General features: G+C 49.7%; 1 protein-coding gene across 1 annotated transcript in view; it reads right to left on the bottom strand.

Moving 5' to 3' along the window:
- Positions 1-20,006, bottom strand: part of GPC1 (glypican 1) — a 239,105-nt gene that overhangs the window by 7,811 nt on the left and 211,288 nt on the right. The window contains exons 3-4 of the mRNA XM_075716728.1: positions 19,407-19,798; positions 3,111-3,276 (exon numbers count right to left, since the gene is read on the bottom strand). Of these exons, the coding sequence (XP_075572843.1) occupies positions 3,111-3,276; positions 19,407-19,798 (558 nt within the window). The remainder of the gene's footprint in view (positions 1-3,110; positions 3,277-19,406; positions 19,799-20,006) is intronic.

Genomic DNA, 20,006 nt, shown 5'->3' with positions numbered 1-20,006 from the left:
AGCTTATTCAGCATGAGTTTGTACTGCCAACATTATTCATGAGCAATGAAACCACCAGGTGAATTATACCCAGCAGTTCAACAGAGTATCAGTAAAACATGTCCTTCAACCTACCCCATCCCACACTGTGTATGTGTCACCCGTGATGCTGCTTTAAAGGACTGACGCTTATCTTTGAGCCACACAGCAAATTTCCTTTGATCAAGAGTCTGGCCAGCTGGGGCACAACCAGGGACTACCATCATTTCAAACCTGCTAGGAAAGTGTTCAGTCCCTTGCCTGGGCAAGCCAGCAGGACTCAGCAGAAAGACCCCAAATGACTTCCACAAGGTCTAGGTGAGGTTTGTGCAGAACCACTAGGTCTGCAGTAGAGGTAGTATGTTAATAACAAAGGCATGATCCTGAGCCCACTGTGGTCAATTTAACAGCACGCTCAACCCTGGCAAGTATGTTCTCTCTGCTGTTACACAATTGATGTTCAGACCCTGACAGCTCTCAGAGAATGACCAAGCTGGGCAAGGACTAGATGAGGGATAGCACAAATCCACAGAAGATATCAGATCATGCCCACCGGGCTCACAGTCTGAAAGCAGGTCCAGCCAGTGGGGAGCAATGGCACAAGTAATTAGAAAAACAACTGGGAGGGCTAAAACTTCAGCCAGTCTAGAGCGTGGATCACAAAATACTCTTTGCTTGGGTCTATAATATAGGATTTAACAAGATGCAAATTCACAGCTTGGAAAAACTATGTATTTACTTTCAGCAAGTACTTTTAAAAAAAAAAAAAAAAGAAAAAAGGTTTTGCTGGTTAGTTTGAGCAAGAATGGAAACAAGGGCCACTGTTTCCAAGTTAATGTGCTCTCTTTTCCTGCAACGCAGTCCTATGGCAGCGCTGATTTCTAAAGCTAAACATGTCATACAAGGGGGCAATGTTGTTTTGTATTCTGGGAAATAACAACTCCTGCAACATTAAAGAGCTTGCAGTTTAACTTTGCTGCTGCTCAGGGATTGCGGTGTCATCTTCAAGACTGTATTTTCCAGACAATTTTAGCTTGCAGAAGCAGTAATATTGAGATAGAGACATTTAAATCAAAGGCTGCATCCCAAAATTAGTGATAAATTATGTTTCAACCACTTACTATAAAAATCTCCCCTAATTTGACCTGCCCTCATTTGTCAAATTGAAAGAGTAAGACTGCGTTTAGCGTAACAAAATCTTCTCCAGCTACAGAGAAGGGCCTGGAGAAGGGTGAAGAATGGACAATGCCAGTGAACTGCTACCTTTGACTCTACGTCTTGCTCCAGTCCTTGATCAAATCGTGACCTCTGACACTAAAATGTCCAACTGCAGTTTGAAAGAAGCTCCAATTTGCTCCTAGCCATCACCCCTTGACAAGAACAGTGTCTCTTGGGGAAGAGGAAGACAGAATAAGTGCAAAACGCACTTGGAATTGCCTCCCTGTCAATCAAGGAGAGCTGTACATTGACCTTTCAGGAGACGGGCAGTCATCCTGCCAGGAGAGCAGTGACAGGTAACACTTGCCTTGCTCTGGTCAGAAAGGCCAAAGCACCATCAAAAAAAAAAAAAATGGTGTAAACCCTTGGGGAAGGGAATATTCGTCCCCCTCTTTTACAGCAGCCTCCCAAGCCGCTCTCATGGGGAGTGCTTCCAATTAGCTGCAGTAAGTTGCCGCTTGGTTCGTTAGCCCCTAGCGTGAGGCGGGCAGCTGGCCAACACACCTCACTGAGCAAGTGCACCGGCTTCTGCGTGCAGCAGTTCGATATTTATTTTGCAGTGTCCCTTGAGAGACAGATGATACTCCCTGAGCTTCAGTGGGATTTTTATTGTTAACACCACCACACATCAACTCTGAGCCAGCCTGCCGGGCTGCAGCTGGTCAGTGAGCTGGCAGTCTTGCTGGCCAGGCAGCGGGAGCCAAGACAAGGGAAAAGGCCAAGCCCAAAGCTCAACTGCTCTGGTGCCTGCCTTCCATGAGCCCAGACAAACATCAAGGCTCCCTCAGGTCTCCGACCACTCCAGGTCTAAATGTACAACCTGGGAGAGAAAAAGGAGTTTGCAGGCTGATGTTGTGTGGGCACAAGGAGGAGTGAGAGCTTTACCATTGCAAACAATCTCCCCTGATGGACTACAGCTGGGGAGAGGACATTCACTGGAACAGAAACACACCATTTTCTAAACACAGACCCTCACCAGCCTTAAACCATGCCCATCAGCTCCACAAGCCATTCTCAGCAGCAGTTCACATTTAAACCAGGAGCCACAGGCTCTGGAAAAACAGCTGAGTGACACATGAGGTCCTAAAAGAGATGGCCGGTCTGATCAGGCAATGCAGAATTTCCTGCAGAAATGCCTGGTTGAAGTCTTCCAGCCTGTGTTGCACAGGAGATCAGACCACACCATCACAGTGATATTTCTGCTTTTAAACTCAATGAAATGGACACCTCTATACACATACAACCCACTTTAAGAGACCCATCATCTTAGCAGAGTGACAAAACAAAAATTAAATGAGCTGTTTTCTTATTTAAAATACAAGTCTAATTTTCCCATCCCTGGCGATGCCTGTGACTTCTCCCTCCCCATGTATTTGTTTAAGACACCTCTTCCCATTTAGAAGTACACAATTCTGATCCCTTTGCTCTCCACCCATGGAAACAGTTTATGGCTAGTTTCTAGACCACCTCCCCAGGAGGGCAGCAAGTGCTTCTCCTGTGCTCTCACAAGTGCTTGGGTGTGGATGAGGAGGCAGCTCTGGCAGTGTACAGGTGGCAGGATCTGTCCCTAAGCTTCAACACTTGGGAGGGAAGAAAGAATTACTTGAATGCAAAGAGGGGGCAATCTCAAATGAGCACAGGCAAGATGAAAACTCTTTAAGCCCTTGTTAGCCAGCCCAGCAGTGTCCTTTCTAATGGTAGTAAAGCCCAGCAAAATGTCCTGCAATAGCTTCTAGGCATCAGATCATGGACAGAGAAACTGTAGTGTAAAAGAGCCTCCAATGGTCCTTTCTTTACTTTCCAAACACTACATCAGAGAGTTCAAAAGGTGCTGTGAGAGGCAGCTGTGCTGCAGCAGAGTAGGGTCACCTTACCCATCAGGTACTTCCACTCGGTGTTCAGGTCCGCTTGGTTGGCCAGGCAGCCCTTCACGACGTTCAGGCAGTAGTTGTTGCACGGCTTCACGCTGGACATGCCCCGGCAGTGCGGGCAGTACATCAGCTTCATGATGGCACGAGTGCACTCATGGCTGAGAGATACCTGGGGGAGACAGATCAGAGTCAGACACACAGGCTGGTCAGGGGGGCATGTGGGCGAACTCCACCCTTTCCTGGGGTGAAGGAGCTTGGTGTGATCTGAAAGGCAGCACAGCTCCCCGCATGCGGGGCCTTCAGAAAGTCACTTCCCCTCTTAGTGCCTCTCCTTCCCCGCACCTTTCCTTGGGTGCCACCCCTGTCAGAGGGATGGGACCTCCAAGGCAGCTGCTATTTCCTCAGGCTGTGTTTGAGCCCAAGGGTTCTGGGAAAAACCCGTATGTGAGCACCATCCCTCTTCCAGCCAGGTCTGGTGGCCACAAGGACAGCCTGGGCTGCGACCGGCTGTAATTGTGACCCAGACACATGGTGCACGTGTGCCCCTGGAGCCTCTGCAATCAGTGCCACCGCTGTGCCCCTTCTGCAGGAAGCATTTGTGGTCGCTGCCCAGCAGATGCAGGTGTCCCACCACAAACTGCACCCGGCTTCCTGGAGGGATGCACGGGGGGGGCCTGGACATGGAAAGTTCTCAGCTGGCATCTTTGGAAAGGAGAATGGTGTTGGGGGAAGACTTGAACAATTCCAAAAATACGGGCAATTGAGAGCACTCGACACTGGGAAGTGGTTGCTCTTTGAAAGCACTTCAGGAGCTGCAGGCAGCCAGTGAAGTGGGCCAACACATGCCGTGCCAGCGACTCGCAGGCTCTGCAGGTGCAGCTGACGCCTTCCAGAGGCGACTCTGGAGGTGGCTTTGCCACCTTTAATTAAACCACCCTGGTCCCATAAGCACAGAGCCAGTGCAGGTGCACAGCCCAGAGAGCAGGGCAGCAGCCTCTGCAGCACGCCAAAGTCCCCCCAGACCGTCAGCCATGGGACAGTGCCCCTCTGACTGCCACGGGCTGTCAGCGTAAGCTGAGGGATGAATAACAACGTGGCAGACCCTGCAGAGATGCTGGCAGAGCTCAGTGCTCCCCTGTCTTATTGCTAAAGTGTTTTCTCCTTTGTGTTCTTTTTCTATCTTTGCTTGGATCCATTTGCAAGTCCCTTATTGTTCTTTTAAAACCATTTTCAAAAATAAACATAAGTGTCTGCATGCAAGTCTCCCTTGGTACCAGATACTCGGCACTCACAAGGAGCACAAAGGGGGAAAAGTGATGGAAGGGGCAAATCGCGACATGGAAAAATCCCTGAGCCTTGAGCTGCAGCTGCAACGCTGGGAACTGCCCCAACCTCTTTATTACTTGTGAAAAATACTTTGAACGTGGCCTTTTAAGTTTCTTCTGGGGGACTCCAGAAAGATTCAGTTCTGAGGTACCCTTAGGAGAGTGTGAACATGCTGAGCCCACTATCAGAGGTTGAGAGAGAAAATCCCTAAGTTTTCCCTGCTCCTGAAACTGCCTGCACGGTAGCACCTCACTTCCAGTCAGCCTCGGAAAACAGATGTTGGATGGTGCTGGGACTTCATCAGGCAGGAATGCATTAAAATAACCTCCTGAGAACCTTCTTCAGGACCAGGACAAAAATTTCTAGGTCTCAGAGAGAGAACCCAAGTGGAGACCGCTTCCCTGCCTCGGCAGCCAGAGCAAGCCCTGAGATGCCTGTGGATAAATGCCGTGCTCCACCGCCGCCGGAGGTGCTGAGCCTTGCAGGAAACACCACGCATGCCAAGGCTTCACTCTGCTTCCTCGGCAAGCTTTCTGCCTCCTTTCTGGGACAACTCCCGCAGACAGAAACCAGCGCCCGGCTGCCGTGCGGCCTTGCCGCCAGGAGATGGAGGCTTTGTCCCGCTGCACCGCATGGGTGCCACACGCTTCATCCCCGGGAGAAGCCGGTGAAGGCACCGCCGTCTCCCGCCTCAGCAATTGAGAGGGAATGCAACAAAGCAGAGGGACAGGCAAACAAAAGAACAGTTTATTTTTCAACCCAGGGTTTAAATACCCATGACTGAATAGTGACTGAAAAGACAACAGGCAAGAGCACGTTGAACACTAACACAGGCTGTAGCTGAAGACCTTCCCAAACCAGAGCACTTACACAGAAACCGGGAGATGCAGCGAGGAAAGGAGCTGCGACCTCTCCTTCCCAGGCAGGGTATTCACGAACATGAATTATACGGTGAAGCTCCAACCAGAGCACGTAACCTGCGCAGGCAATCAGGTCCTGAACACAACTTTGTCTCCGTGTTTTACCAGCATGCCCCATCACCACTCGTCCCGGCTTATCCAGCTGTGGCCCTGGAGCACTGTAACCTCGCACAGCACAAACCGGGCTGCGACATCCTGGGAGCCGCGGCACAAATGAGTCACACAGCTGGGCCCTGAAACGTGGGACTTTCCACAGTACTGATGAGAACCAGGGAGCAGCTGGATGGTTTGCCTGCACCCACATATGTCTGTGGTTGCACTGCGCAGCCTTTTGGAGCGCTGGAAGTGCTTTGGCTGGAAAGCGGAAGCGCAGCGTCGCCTGCACAGGAAGCACCGCTGTGGTGGTGCAGGCTGGCCACCCAGCCGCAGAGAGGACAGGGACCAGCAGCTAGAAAACAAAGCTAGTGGGTACCCTGCCAGAGCCTTGGGGGGACACAGAGAGAGGCACGTGACAGATCTTGGCTCAGAGAAGCGTCTCCAACATGCTTAGCTTTAAAGTATGGTGTAAACCCAGCAACTGTACTGGAGCTACCCAGGTGACCACAGCAAGCCCATATTTAAATCACGCTTGTGACAGGCCCAGCGGGCATTTCACAAGCATTTCTGCTTGCAGAATTTATCCTGGTCTCTGCATTTATTTTTGTGCGTGTCTTTTCCTGACAAAACAGAGAGGACCTTCACACCCTGAGCACAGCACTCCCCCACCCACCAGGCAGTCCTCGTGCAGGGCCACCCATGCCCTGCCACCACGCAGAGCTGTAGAAGGGGAGCGGCAGCAGGGGCCCGCTCCTCGCTGCCCACCTACTCCATCTGGCCTCCAGCACGACTGGTGAGCATAGGCAGCTGCCAAGGCTCCCCGTGATGCAGACAGCTGCCTGCTGTCCTACAGCCCACCTCCCTCCAACCTCTCCATGGCTGTCAGCCAGCCAAAACCGCCTGCCCTCAGCTACACCGCCTGCATCCACGCTGGTGTCCATAAAGCAGCCGCCTCCGGCCCGTGCAGCTCTTGTGGGCTGCTGCCACCTGCCTTGAGGCCGCGGGTGCCGGCAGAGCACCGGGTGACAACGGTGCCCAAGGCTCGGGCTCAGCTCCTGAGGCTCTGGGGGGAAAAAAATGCTGGTTTTGCACCTCAGCAGCGATCATTTCTGGATGCCGGAGAGGAGCTGTGTGTGTACTGCCAGCTTGTCACTCTCGCGAGGTGGCTTTGTCCCCCGGGCGAGAGCGGAGTGCCGCAGTGCCCCAGGCGCGGGCAGCCTGCGACGCCCAGGCAAGGCAGCACCCCTCGCCCCTGCTCCCCCGCCCCACAGCCTCTCCTCTGAAGATGAGCAGGTGACACATCCACCACCAGCTGTTGCTCCACTGAATCTGGCAGGTGCCAAGCATTCAACTTAATCTCTTGGCAGAAAGGGTAAGTATTAATTTTTGCAGGTGGAAGAGGCCAGGCTCTACTCCCTTCCCCCAAAGAACGACTCAAACCTCTCCTGTTGGCAGCAGCACTCTTTTTTCACAGGCAGGCTGCAGAGGGGAACCGAGAACAGAGGGAGGAGAGGGCAGGAAGAGGAATTTTGGAGAGTATTTTCTGCATGTTTTGCTTGGCCAGAGCTCAGTTCCTCGTCCCACCCAGCCCATGGACTTCTGCTCCACACAGGGCAGAGAAAGGCGAGGGCTTGGAGCTCCCAGAGCCCCTCCCGGCCCTGATTCTGCACCATCCCTTTGGGGCGCTTGCAGCGTGTTAAGGAACGGAGCCCTTTAAACATCTCTCAGCCCCTGTGGATTAGTTTGCTGAAGTAAACTTCCAGGTTTTTCAGGTATGCTGTATCCACACAGGGGAATCCCAGCCTCAGTCAGGAGGGGCCGAGATTCCCTCCCCTGTATGGATACAGCAACACAAGCAGGAGAGCACTGCAGCTCTCCTGCCTGCTCACCTCTCGGGCACAGCCAGCTCCAGCAGTGGCACTGGGGAGAAGAGCTCCTCAGGCTGGAGCCGTGGGACCACATGCCCTCCATGGCGGTTCGTTCCACATAAACACCCCTGCAGTGAGAGTGAAGCGGTTTCTCCAGGCTGGCAAACTCAAGACTGACCTCCACCTGCACAGTGAGACATCTTCATCTCCTTGTGCTCCTGCTTTCACCCTTCAGCCTTTAAAAGAACCTGCAATGTTATGACCTATCCCCCTGCCCAGCAGGTAATGGATGCCAGCTATAGACCTGATGGAGAGCCCCTCTGGCTTGCCAGCGCAGATTTGCAATAACTGATAGATCAATAAGCAACACCCTCTATTCATCACAGGTGGCCTGAAAGCAGGAGCATGCAAACTCCTGCAAATGAAGTGAAAGCTAACATAATTTCTTCATATTTAAATGATCTGGCTCAGCATGAAGACAGTACATGGCAATAATTGATTTCTCTAAGTACCATCAACCTGCCCCAGCCTGTGGCTGGCTCTCCTTTAAGGAGATGTGGTTCTCCTTTAACTTCAGTGGCACCTATACGCTTTTCTTAGCTCAGTGACCTAGAAACTGCATTAAGATGTCAAGAGAACATGCACAATACATTGGAGAAGCCATTTCCCAAGGATCTGAAAAAAAATTTTTACTGAGAGATATGGCTTGGAGCCAGGGCACTCCCCATTCAGTTGCCAGAGGTATAAATAAATATGCAAAACAAAGCTAAGCCCAGCCTAAAAATACATTGTTCCTACATCATTGGTCAGTTAAAATCCACATAATTCCATTCTGATCCCAGTGACATCAGTGGGTACAGTCCCTTAAAGTGTAAGCCCAGTGATGAAGTGATAAGGAAAAAATATTATCTTCTAAGATATACACAAAACAGGGGACAAATTAGTATTGAGCAATAAATCATTTTAATTAAAACTACTTTACAGCTGGGGATACAGTAGTTGATTCAAGTAGCAATGAGGTAATGCATCAGGAACAGGTGGCTGCCTCATAAAAAGCCCCGTTCCACCATAAGCGCTGACATTTCAAGGAGGTTGTCATCAGGTATTATCCTGTGACTGTGGCTTGCAGCAAGAGCCGAGCCCTGTGCTGTTCCATGGCTACTTTCCAAAGCCTGATGTGCCCATGCGTTGTCGATGGAGCCACCTGACCAGATGTGAATTGCTGGAGGCAAGTGCTTCGCCAGAGCAAAAGATCTTTGCAGACTTTCTTGTATCATGTCTCGGACAGAGCTGGAGCTCGCTCGCCGGTTTGCACAGCTCACGGCACAGCCGCCCAACGCGACCGCTGAGCTGGGGCTCACCGTGCGACTATTCAGCACCAGTGTTTGCACAGCAGCCAGCAGACAACAGGCATGTGTGGAGATAATATGACAGAAAATTGAGAACACTCAGCATTCGGAGTGGCATTGGTTTCCCTATTTTTTCCTCCACCTGAGCAATGTTTAAATCAATTACAGTAAAATTAATGACTTTTGCAAGCAATTTGCTGAGAGGATGGGCTGGGGGATTAGTCGCTAGCTGGTTTCCTTGCCACCCCCCAGCCAATTTAGAAAATATTCAGAGTGAAAGGCTTCTAACAACAAAAAAAAAGCTTCTGCCATGTATTTTATTAATATGCTTTCCAAGCAGAGAATCACAGAAACAGAGGAGGCTCAGGGACAGCAGAGCAGTCACCTACTACAGAGGACAGCAGTCACCTAGTCTGTCTCCCTGCATTGAGACACACGTGAAGAGCTCTCTCTTATTACCTAAAACATAACTTCAGAACAGGTACAAACTTTCTGAAATGAAGAGACAGGGAGGTGAAACTACTTGTAGAAGGGGAAAGCACTCAGCTCAAACAGGCAAGACACCCCTGCGCAGACACTCGAGGGACTGAAGACACCTGAGTGCAGACAGTTCTTGGGATGGCCAAGCCTTTAGTCTCTGTAGGACACACAGCAGCAGGGCAGTGCTCTGCTAAAAATGGGCTAGATTTTTCCAGAACATAGGAAGAAGCCTTCTTGTCATTCCTCTGTGCCTTTAAAGAACAAATCGAACCCGTGATTTGCATGTTCAACCCAAGTTACTATCCTTGCACAAATACACATGCTCACAGGTAACAAAACCACATTTTATAGAGCCATGGGACACTTCGCTCAGACCCACCATTATCTGTTCTTTCTCCCACTAAAGCACCTACCTAGGTTATATGTTGATTTTCCAAACAACACCCACTGATTTGTAGACCTCTTTTCAGCATAAGGTTTGGTGCAAGTCACAAGGGATACAAAAGAGGAGTGCAATTCCTCCCGGCCTGACCCTGGACCTCTCTGAATCTACAATAGTGGGAGGTTTTTTACCCTTCTGGACCGGCACCTCATTTGACAGGTCACACAGAAGAACACAGAGATGCAAGGAAGAGATGTGTTTTCTGCTGTTACCATAATGCCTACTGCTTGGAAAACATTCAAGACCTTCTGAAACACCCCAGCTAGTATCAGGGCACAGAAAGGACCACGGAAGTGATGATGTGAGTCCTCGATGTTACTGAGTTTTCACAAGCACTCTGTCTCCTTTAGCTAAAAGTTGCTACACCCTCCTCACTCCAAAAAGCATTTCTTTATCCAAGCCAATTATTTCCTGAAAAAGTGGCTGGAAAGACCAAAGAACTAAGTGTGGGATGCAGAGAGCAAGGCCCTGGGGAGCAGCGACCAAAGAGGCACTAGTGCTGGGACAAGCTCCGTACGCCGTGTTCAGCAGTTACAGGGGCTTTTAGATTGAGCAATGATCCTCTCCCCTGCTCCCAGCTTCCTGAGCATCGGAGAAAGGTTGAGCTTTAGGAAGCCACAGGCATCTGGAAAATCGTTTTAACAGTGGCAGTACCAAGCTGCTACTGCAGCAGCACAGCGTGCGGTCGGGCTGTGCCACCGGCTCTCAGGCACAGCATGCCTGGCTCCAGCTAGCTGTGAGGGCTGAGCCCGGCTCTGCAGCCGGCGGCACGGCTCCTTCTGCACCCATCAGGAGGTGGCCAGCTCCTTTGGCACCCAGAACCTGCAGCCAAGCTGGAGATGCTGCTTTTGAAGTGCTGGCTTCAAATAAGGAAAAGAAAAAAAAAGGAAAAAAAAAAAAACCCGACTCCAAATCCTTTCTCCTTTTGAAGCCTGGCTTAAAAGCAAATGAGAACCTGCAGCCTAGCTGCAATGTGATGGGACTCCTCGGCCTTCAGGGGCCTTTAAGTACATCTGAAAGGCATTTAACACCAATGAAATAAGCTGAGCTCTTGCTGGTATTCTTCCTACCGCCCCCCTCCCCTTGCACATTCACCCCCAGGCTGCTGTGAGCCATCTGTGCCTTGCTTCCCAGGGGAAGCAGGGTTAGGTAGAGGGGAGAGATGTGGGGATGGAGAAAGAGGCCTGGGTGAAAAATACAGGCTGATGGACGTGCTGTCAACTCCCCTGGCTTGTCTCGGGGATGAAGGCAGGTCAGCTGACGGAGGGAGAAGGCTGAGCTAGTCCCTAATGCTGTTGATGGAGGTGGTGTTCTGTGGGCTCTGTCTCCTCTAAAAATTTTGCCCAAAGGAATATGAGGTCAGCCTGCAGGGAGCTCTCTGTGGCATGGTGTTGGTGTTCCCTGAGCTCTGCCGGTCCCTTCCTGGCTCTAGCCTCCAAGGAGCATTGCAGACCCAAGGTGGGCACGGGGACCTGTAGCACCTGGTTGCAGTTTTGGTGTGATGCGGGGATGGTTGGGGTGAACACAAAATACCTCCAGACGTGTCAGATATATGTCAAAATGTGCCTGCACTAACTCTCAGGTATATTTTTCCAGGTAGAAGGACTTAATGTCTGAATGGCCACTCTAACCTCCAGAAGCACCAGTTAAACCAGCAGATAGCAGGCAGCTTCCTGGAGGTAGGCACATGTCCTGCGCAGTCAGAGGCAGAAAGCACCTATAGCTGGAGACCTCCACAGGTTCGGGGGCTGAATGCAGCTACGCAGGTGGCTGCAGCCGAGGCATTCATAGCACCCTCGCTTACCTTCTCATGCATATTTTAAAGGCAGGTGATATAAGTAAGGGCAGTTTTTCCTGCCAGCTGTGAAAAACCCGTTGTGGGATAGTGTTTAAGAGAAAACAGGTCAGCTCTTCAATTCACAGATCAGGCCGTGTGTGCTGGGAAATGGCTGAGCCACTCAAATTACCTCAGTTGGAATTGTACAGTTGGGATAAAGTTGTCAGCATGAAGAACAGCAGCTACAAAAAAAGGCCAAGCAGGGGAGTGGGTCCTGCCAGGCCAGTGGTGAGGAGCGCTGCCGAGCCACCCATGGGACGACCAGCAGCCAAGGAACGTGCTCAGAAAGCCAGCCTTGCCTTCTCTTTTTTAACAAGACCGGCACCAGGAGGACAGGTTTGTGTTTTGCTGGGGAGCTGGCTAGCTCTGTGATTGGGGCTATCTGCAACGTGGCAATTTCACGTTGGGAAACATTTCATTTTTACAGTCTCCCCACAGAAGGACCCTCAAATACTACGACCAAAAAAGCAGGGCTGTGCTGTTCTTTGCATCTCCACGTGTGCAAGCTGGAAATCAGGGCCATGGCTGCTCTGTGCACCAGGCCGTCAGCGCCCAATTTCCCCGGTTAAAGGAGCAGGAGCTGCAGGTGCTCCCAGCCCTCCGCCGGCACGGGGGAGCTGGCGCGGGGAGCGGACCCCGCTGTCTCCACCACATGGTCAGCAGCTGCCTTGTGCATGTTTATGCCAGCCCTGATGTAATTAGCACCTTGACGTGTGTTAAATGAACCAAGCTTTCCAATCTTTCAGAATAAAACTCTAAAAGAAACAGCTGCTGGGCTGACAGAAATAGGATTCTTTCAAAGTCTAATGAATTGCATAATCACTTCAGTCATTATTTTGCATCTTTCTTCCACAAATGCATGGCCACGAGTCCTTGGGGCACAGTGAGTTTTAAGCCTCACCAAGCCCATCATTCAAGACACATCTAGCACGTTTCCAAACCCCCGTCAAGGATCAGAAAGCAAGTGGGGCGCAGCGTGCTGGGTGGTGGCCGTGCTGGGGTCTGGTGGCAGGGGTGGGGCACAGACAACCCCGCAGTTTGGTGACCCTCTTGCTTTCACCTCGCTCTGTCCAGCTCAGCGCAGGGTGAGGGGGACAGAGGATGGAGGCTGATGCCAAATCCGTGCCCTTCCGCGCTCCAGCAAACCAGGGCTGCTGTTAAGCCTAAGGCCAGACAGACTGCCTAGATTCATCCCTGCCAGCCCAGCAGCCAAATGGCCATTTTGCAGGCTCAGAAAAAAAAAACCATTAAAAAAATGAAGGCTAGGGTAATTCAGTGGGGCAGTGAACCAGCGAGCAGGGTCGGCCCCATCTCCCTCCGCAGCCAGTGATGAGGGCAGTGCCAATAGCTCCAGAAGGCAGTACAGCCTGCGAGGGACATTGGACCCGAGGGCAGGACCCACAGCTAACTGGGAGGATCTGCGCCTTCGGATTCCTGTCTAGTGCCTAACTGCCTTCAGATATTAAAATGAGGAAGATTCATGTTGACAGACAGACTGCTGTCATTCTCCTCTCCCTCTGGAGGAAAATACTGCAAGCCACCACCTGCCTATTCAACACACTCCCTGCTCTGTTCATCTGATGCAGTTATTTCCAGCTGGTACAATTTTCAATCCTTTGAAAACTAGATTCAGTTGACTTTTAACCACCAGGTAAATATGGGAGACATATAACTGCTTGTCTGCATTATTTCTATGCGATTCAGAACACCTATAGGCTTTTATCTCTGAAGGGTTGTGATTTAAACATAATAATGGATAGAAATACTGGAAAGTTATATGTGAAATACATAAGGAAGTGTTCAAGATTGCATGCTCCCCATCCAGCTCGATTTGAATCTGCCCAAACAAATTCCAATGTTATTGCAAACCTCTCTCTTTACTGCTGCTTTACATGCAGCGGTGCTGGAAAAGAGCAGTGGGCTGCGAGGGGTGCGTGTGGGGCTGCAGGAGCTGCTGTACCAAGTTGTTTAAAGCAAGAAGGCAGCTGATGGCAGGCTGGTGACTCAGGGAGCATGGCCAGCTTGGGGAAAGGGATATTAAGCTTCTAGGTTTGCAGAGGGAATTGGGCTGACTGGGACTTAGAACTAAAATGTTTTAAGCCATGCAATCCCATGTACAAACTGTCCAGGGACAGCTTGCCAAGAAAACATGAGACGCTTCAGCAGAGGCGTCACTGACCTCGGCCAGGAAGGGCACGTCCCAGCCCTCCGCACCCGCGGGCCCCGCGATGCCCAGCAGCGGGGCAGGTCTCGGCAGCTGTGCCAGAGGCTGTGCGTGGGCAGGAGGGAGCGAGCGCAGGAGCCGCTGTAGGAACTAGTCCCTGAAGGTGCAAGAGCTTATTTCAGCCTGTAGTCCAAGAGGGCGTTCCCAGGCAGGGATGTCTGAAGTACCACAGGCTTCTCAACTCTGGGACTTCAGTCCTCCTCCTCCTCCTCCTCCGTACAGCCAGACCTGCAAAGGGTGCTTGTGGCATTTTCCACCCTATGAATTGCTGCTGGGTCCGCAGCAGCACAAACTTTTAGCACAGGCATCGACCAGCTCATTTTCAGAAAGCCCCATCGGTGGTTTGCAATGACAGTAGGGAAAAAAAAAGAAAAAACCCAGCACGCTCCAGCAGTTGGTGTTTGTACCTGGCTGCGATGAGCTCCATCCCACCTCCATCCCTGCTGGTGACGCCAGCACCCTTGGGACCTGCTGCTCCCTGCTGCTTGTGTCCCACACAGAGATCCTGCAGGACTCCGTCTCACATTACCTCCCTTCATTTTCTTACAGAGGAGACCAGACCTGAGGCTGAATTCCTGGATGAATGGTATCTTACCAAGCAGTGCTGTCTAAAGGTACAGGCAGCTGCCCTCTGAAGGTGGGAGGCTTATTAAATCCCATGCAAGCAAAGAGGTGATCTCCCTGAAGGAAAACGCTACCTCCCTTGGTGGGAGCAGGTCCCAGATGAGAGCATCTTCCAGATGGAGAGATAATTTACTGTGGTACTTTATGTCTCCTTGGGGCAAAGCTAGTCTCTGCACAATGGCATCCTGCTGTCGAGTCATCGTCATAACACAAGAACACACGCCTCTGCCGTGCAAAAACTGAACAGATCCAAAGTGAGAGGTGGGATAACATCCAGTGAAAAGGAAATAAACATGGCGGTATGAGGATATTGCCACTTGCCAGTGCCACGGAACAACATTCTCATAACATCTATTTACAAACACTAATATTGTCTTTTCAGGATCAAGAGGAGGCCAATTTAGATAAATGCTTAATTCTACTACAAAAGTGAAATCCTTTAAATGAAATGAAATGAAATATTATTTACGGGTGTATGTACTTGCAGCTGATGCTCTGAAAAAAGATAAGCCACTGAAAGGATGGAGATGTGTCACCAAGCACATGGGACGGGAGATCACTGCACTCGAGCTGTTTTAGCACAGTGGTTTCATAGCTGTGTGAAAAAGATTATATTCTTCACTTCATTTTATTCAGTCAGATCAATTTTATGCCTACTTCACCCAAAAAGCAACTGGAAGCTGAAAGACAGAAGTCAACTATGTCTGAAAAAAGTGGGGTATGAGAAATGGCTACAGTCTAAAAGGACACGAGCACCAGGAATGACCATACTGTCTTTGTTATACTACTGACTTGTTGGAAAAGTAAAGCATGTTTAGATAAACATTATTTTCCATATGTGCCCAGCACACTCACTTAACTATTAAAAACATTTATAAAAATTCTATTTCTGGGCCTTTTTAATTGGAATTCAATTCCCATCCAAATGCAGCTTGACCCACCATGTGTTTAAAAATTACTCATATGGTGAATAGGAAAGCTGCCACTTACCTTATACTAACATAAAAGTTTAAAAAATAGGCTGAAATGTATTGTGAGACACAGTATTGCTTAAATAAAAGTGTACTGATAGACCAACTTCATCGGTAAAATGAAACACAGGATTTAGTGAAAAAGCTTATAATTAGTAAAGAAAATAATCATATTTTGTTTCAAACTCAAATGAGAATCAGCCTTAAGAACATCTACTGAGAAAAGGAAATGCAAAAACCTATTATTTTAATAGTTGATTATTTAAAGAAGTGGTTTTTGCTTATGATGTTGCTTCACATCAATCCCCACTACCATGGGGAACTTAAAATTCAGGAGCAAGAAGCAACGAAGATCCAGCAAAGGAAAGACTGTCCTAATAACTCACTTTCTGACTGATGAGCTTTAAGACACCTCCTCTCCCTGCCTTTGGAAATGGAACATTTTTTCTTTGCTTTTTCTGCGCTCTCACCCGAGATTCACAGGTTGCCAGGTCTCCGAGCGGAATTTGAGGACTCTGGACATTTTTTGATGCGCATGGGGAAGCTCTCCTCCCTGTCTGTCAGTGCAGCACGGGCATGGCACTGAGATGCAGGAGGCCAGCAAGGACGCGTGCACAGCCTCACTGCCCTTTTTGGGTGCCCTGGTGCAGACAGGGTCACCTCTGCTACCTGTCCCCGCAGCACTTTGTGCAATAGTCCTGACCTAAGATGCCTGAGCAGTATGTCATGTGAATAATAAACAAAAAAAACCAGCCAGGATATTCCTGTTTATCATGCTGCATCTCTCTGAGGATTTTTTGCTTTGGTTTTATAACGGGTTTTCTCTCAGCCCTTGCCATTTTTACTGTCTCGGTTTTGCCCCCGCCCCCCCCCCATATTTCAATTCACCTACACACGTATTTCGCAGGAGCGCATTCTCGCTCTCGTTGCTGAACGCGGCAAATGCTCACACCAAGTGTTCATCTCTGGGCAGCAGCTGGCAGGCAGCAAGTCCCCCAGCACAAGGCCTTCACCTGTTCACATGAAGCTCAGAGTTGCACCAAACGCTATTTTGGGGCAGCTGCCAATCTCACAACCAAAGAACAACAAAACTGGGATATTTCTTCTCTCTTGCCCTGGCGCACAGCACGAGGTGTGCATCCCTGGGGGAGCCCCTTCTCTGTGTGCCCTTCACTAGGGATTTTGGGGCTGCTGCCGTTTTGGTAGCTGCTACTTCACGCGGACGATGAAAAACTCACTTGGCACCATGCAACTTAAATGAAAACCTGCAATTTGTGCTACAGAAACACACAACCTGAACGTGAACACTGAGATGCTGCCCCAACACCCCCACCTGTGCGTGGCACCTCAGTAGCCCCTAACCCTGTACCAGGGCAGGGTGCCAACCCGCACATCCATCCCCAGCCCTGCCGCTCTGCCCGGGCTGCAAGGAGCTGCACCAGCCGCGCGTGTGCCCCGGGCCCCCCGGGCCCCCTCCCACAGCCACCGTGCAGACGGCAGTGCTTCTGCCGCTGTCAGCATGGGGCCAGGTTGGTGGCAGGAACCATGGCATCAAGAGCTTTAGATCTTGGTGTCAGAGCTTGCAGTCTGTCAGGGTGACTTTGCCTTAAAAGCTAGGACAGCAGTAAAGATGAGAAATGGTTTTGCCATTTTCTCCCCGGCTGCCCTCAAACTATTTATCCCCAGCAGGACGCAGAGCGCTTGGTCTCGGCACACCGCTCCCTTTCCTACCCCTGCGCACCCACCAGCCACCGGCCAAGGGCTGCCCAAAGTGATGGCTTCCTACGAGATCAGGCAGCTGGAGGCTGGGGAAGAAATGCCCCTTAGGCATAGCGGAGAGGCAGCAGGGATTACAAAAATCTCATGAAATCCCCACCTGTAGCTCAGTCGGGGCAGGCTCTTCCCCATTTTAAGACAGCCACAAAAACTGGCAAACAGCACCAGTCTTTCTCTAGGATGCCCCGTAATGCAGACTCTGCACAAGGACCTGAAACAGCAATAGGATACTGGTGACAAACACTGAACTGGAAGTGTGTGAGCAGATGAAACCAGGAGGGTTTTAATAGAAATCAGTAGCTTTTCTGGGATTTGCAAATAAATAAACCCAAAGTTATCTAATTTTTCAGAAGGCCAAAGCTAGGTAATTTATTTCTACATGCCCGTTTCCATGGGCTTTCCCCAGACTTCCTGACCAAAACACTCACTGCCGCTCCCTAAGAAATTTCAGCTCAAAGAGTTATTTTTAAAGACTGCTACTACCAGCTGACAGGAAAGTCAAATCCCAGTCTCTGATCTTAATAAAAGTCTTATACACTTTCTTCTAATGTTGTAAGTATAAAGCAACATGAAAAATGAGTAAAACCAAAGCATCAGTTGTGGATCGCATTCAGCACTTCACATCCATCTGGCACTAGTGTAAATCCACATCTGGTAAAGGAAAGTGGGTAAAATAGGCCTTTTATTTTAGACACAGCTGAGGGGTACCAGGGCATCCATAAAATAGATTTTGCACCTCAGCATTCTCACCCCCTCTTGCCTAAAGTACTAAACCCCTTCCTGAAGCCAGGGGAAATGGGCCAGTTTTGGCCTTCATTACAAAATCAGCTCTCAGGGAGGCTTTCCTGAGGTTTCCCGACTCAGTTCATGCAGATTGTGCTACAACAGCAACATGCCATGTTAACTGCAGCCCCAGGGAGGGCTCTTGTGAGAGAGAGGAATGGTTGGGACCCTCCCAGAAGACCCTCCATCCTGGAGGAATGGGTTGGGCGGAGGCAGAAGGGAGAGGAGGATCTGTGACTGGTCATGTACCCCACATCCCATTTGATAAGCGATGCCAAGAGAAGGAGGAGAATTCAGAAAATGGGGATCAGAATCAAAATCCAATGGGTCTGAAGGCTACATGAAGGTGGGGGAAAACTATGCTGCATGTTGGTATCTCAGGTCCTTCCCTTCCGCTGATACCAGTTGCTCTGGCAGCCTGCTTTACCCACCAAACTTGGCTACAGGCAGAATAACGCACATCAAGCTGGAAATCTCTACCATTCAGAGGATTTATGAAAAATATTTTACTTTGGTCCCACTGAAACTACACCATTCTCCTCTTTTATCCATCTTAACTGTCAGAAAAGTGTGATGTTAATGAGATGTACAAAGGCTTTTGGGTAGCTGAACAGTTTTATAGTCCCACATTGATAAATTAAAGCATTTGTCACTGTTACCACATTAATGTTTCTTCCTGAGATCAAAGTCTGGATCTACTGCACCAAGTAGTACCGTGCTCTGCTACGTATTACCACGCATTACCTTCTGAGGAAATTAATTGCAATTCTGTATTTTTACATTCACCGTTTAATCACGCCCTGATTCTCATACCTGCTGATTGGCATCTCCACATGCAGTATGCAAGTAATTTTTTAGTACAGATTTTCTCCTCGCTACCTGTGTGAAAAGCCTGAATATCTTGTTTCAAGACAATCACCACTTTCTGGCTCAGAAAGGCTGCTTCTGCAGTAAAGAATACAGACAATTTCCTTCCTCCTCAAACCCTGGATTCAGTCATGTTAATTTACATTTATATAGCACCTTTCATCCCTAAAGATCCCAATGCACTTTACAAACTCACCCCCTCTGTACACAGAAGCTGTACAAATATACACGGCTACATAAACACATAGCAATCCCATCACCAACTGCTGAAACACATCTCTCTGCGTGTATTCCGAGCATACTCGTGGCAAGTCAGCTCTGCACACCCGACATCATATCACCGTCAAGGAGGAAATCAAGGCAGCATGATTTAGAGGCATGACATTTTCTTGCTGGGAAAGCGCAAGGAATCTAGGCAAGCAACAGAATGGCTTTACAGCCTGGGCAACTGTTATCTCCTTGGCACTCTGCTGCATAGGTTAAAATGAGGTAAAGACTGATTTGCAGTGAGTTATACCTCGCTGCTTCTGCGCTATCAGTGCCTGTACAAGTCCAGGCTTGCTGCTCCCTTCCACTGATGGGTGACCCCGAAGCAGTTTGGTTTACAAAAGTGAAAAATACCTGCTTACTTTGTAATGAAAACATTAGGGGAAATAAATCCCCCTCTCCCCAACAGCAGTAGCTGACTGACTCCTGCCAGTCTGAGGATGGAGGAGAAGGAAGAACGCCAACATACCTGAGACACCTTTTTGACCACGTCGCTGCCCACAAGAAAGCCCTGTGCATAGGAGCGTGCTGCGATGAAGGCTCGGGTTGCCTTCACCTTCAGGTCCCTGGGAACTTCCCCAAAGGGTTTGTGCTGCTCCGCATGTTTCACCATGCAGTCCAGGTACTCATCTGTGATATGGTACTGGGGATTCATCAGCTTGAAGAGCCGCTCCAGCAAGCGTGTCCAGAACTCATTGAGGGCCTCTTCCAAGTTGATGTTTGAGCCCCGGTAATAGCGGCGTAGCTCGCTGTACAAGTCCTTGAAGACCTTCATGTTTTGAGTGTACAATTCTCCATACATGCTTGGAAAAGCATCATAAAGGGCCTTTTCTGACTTGTTCAACAAGTCCTGGAAATAACCTGAAGAGAGAAGAAAAAGGAGACAGTGATGCATCAGTTAGACAAGCAGGAATCCAACAGGCTGTGCTGTTTGGCAGCACAACCAAATGCCCTGAGAAAAGAGAAGGGCCCTAACAGAGCTTTTCCTACAATCAACCTTACCCACACTCTCAGTCTTGAGCCTTAGCTGAGAAGATTGATGGAGGAAGGCCCTGCTGCCAGTGCCAGA

The sequence above is a fragment of the Pelecanus crispus genome, chromosome 9 (assembly GCF_030463565.1).
Source record: "Pelecanus crispus isolate bPelCri1 chromosome 9, bPelCri1.pri, whole genome shotgun sequence".
Taxonomy (NCBI): domain Eukaryota; kingdom Metazoa; phylum Chordata; class Aves; order Pelecaniformes; family Pelecanidae; genus Pelecanus; species Pelecanus crispus.
Note: the sequence above shows the minus strand (reverse complement) of the source record. Positions and strands in the feature narration are given on the sequence as shown.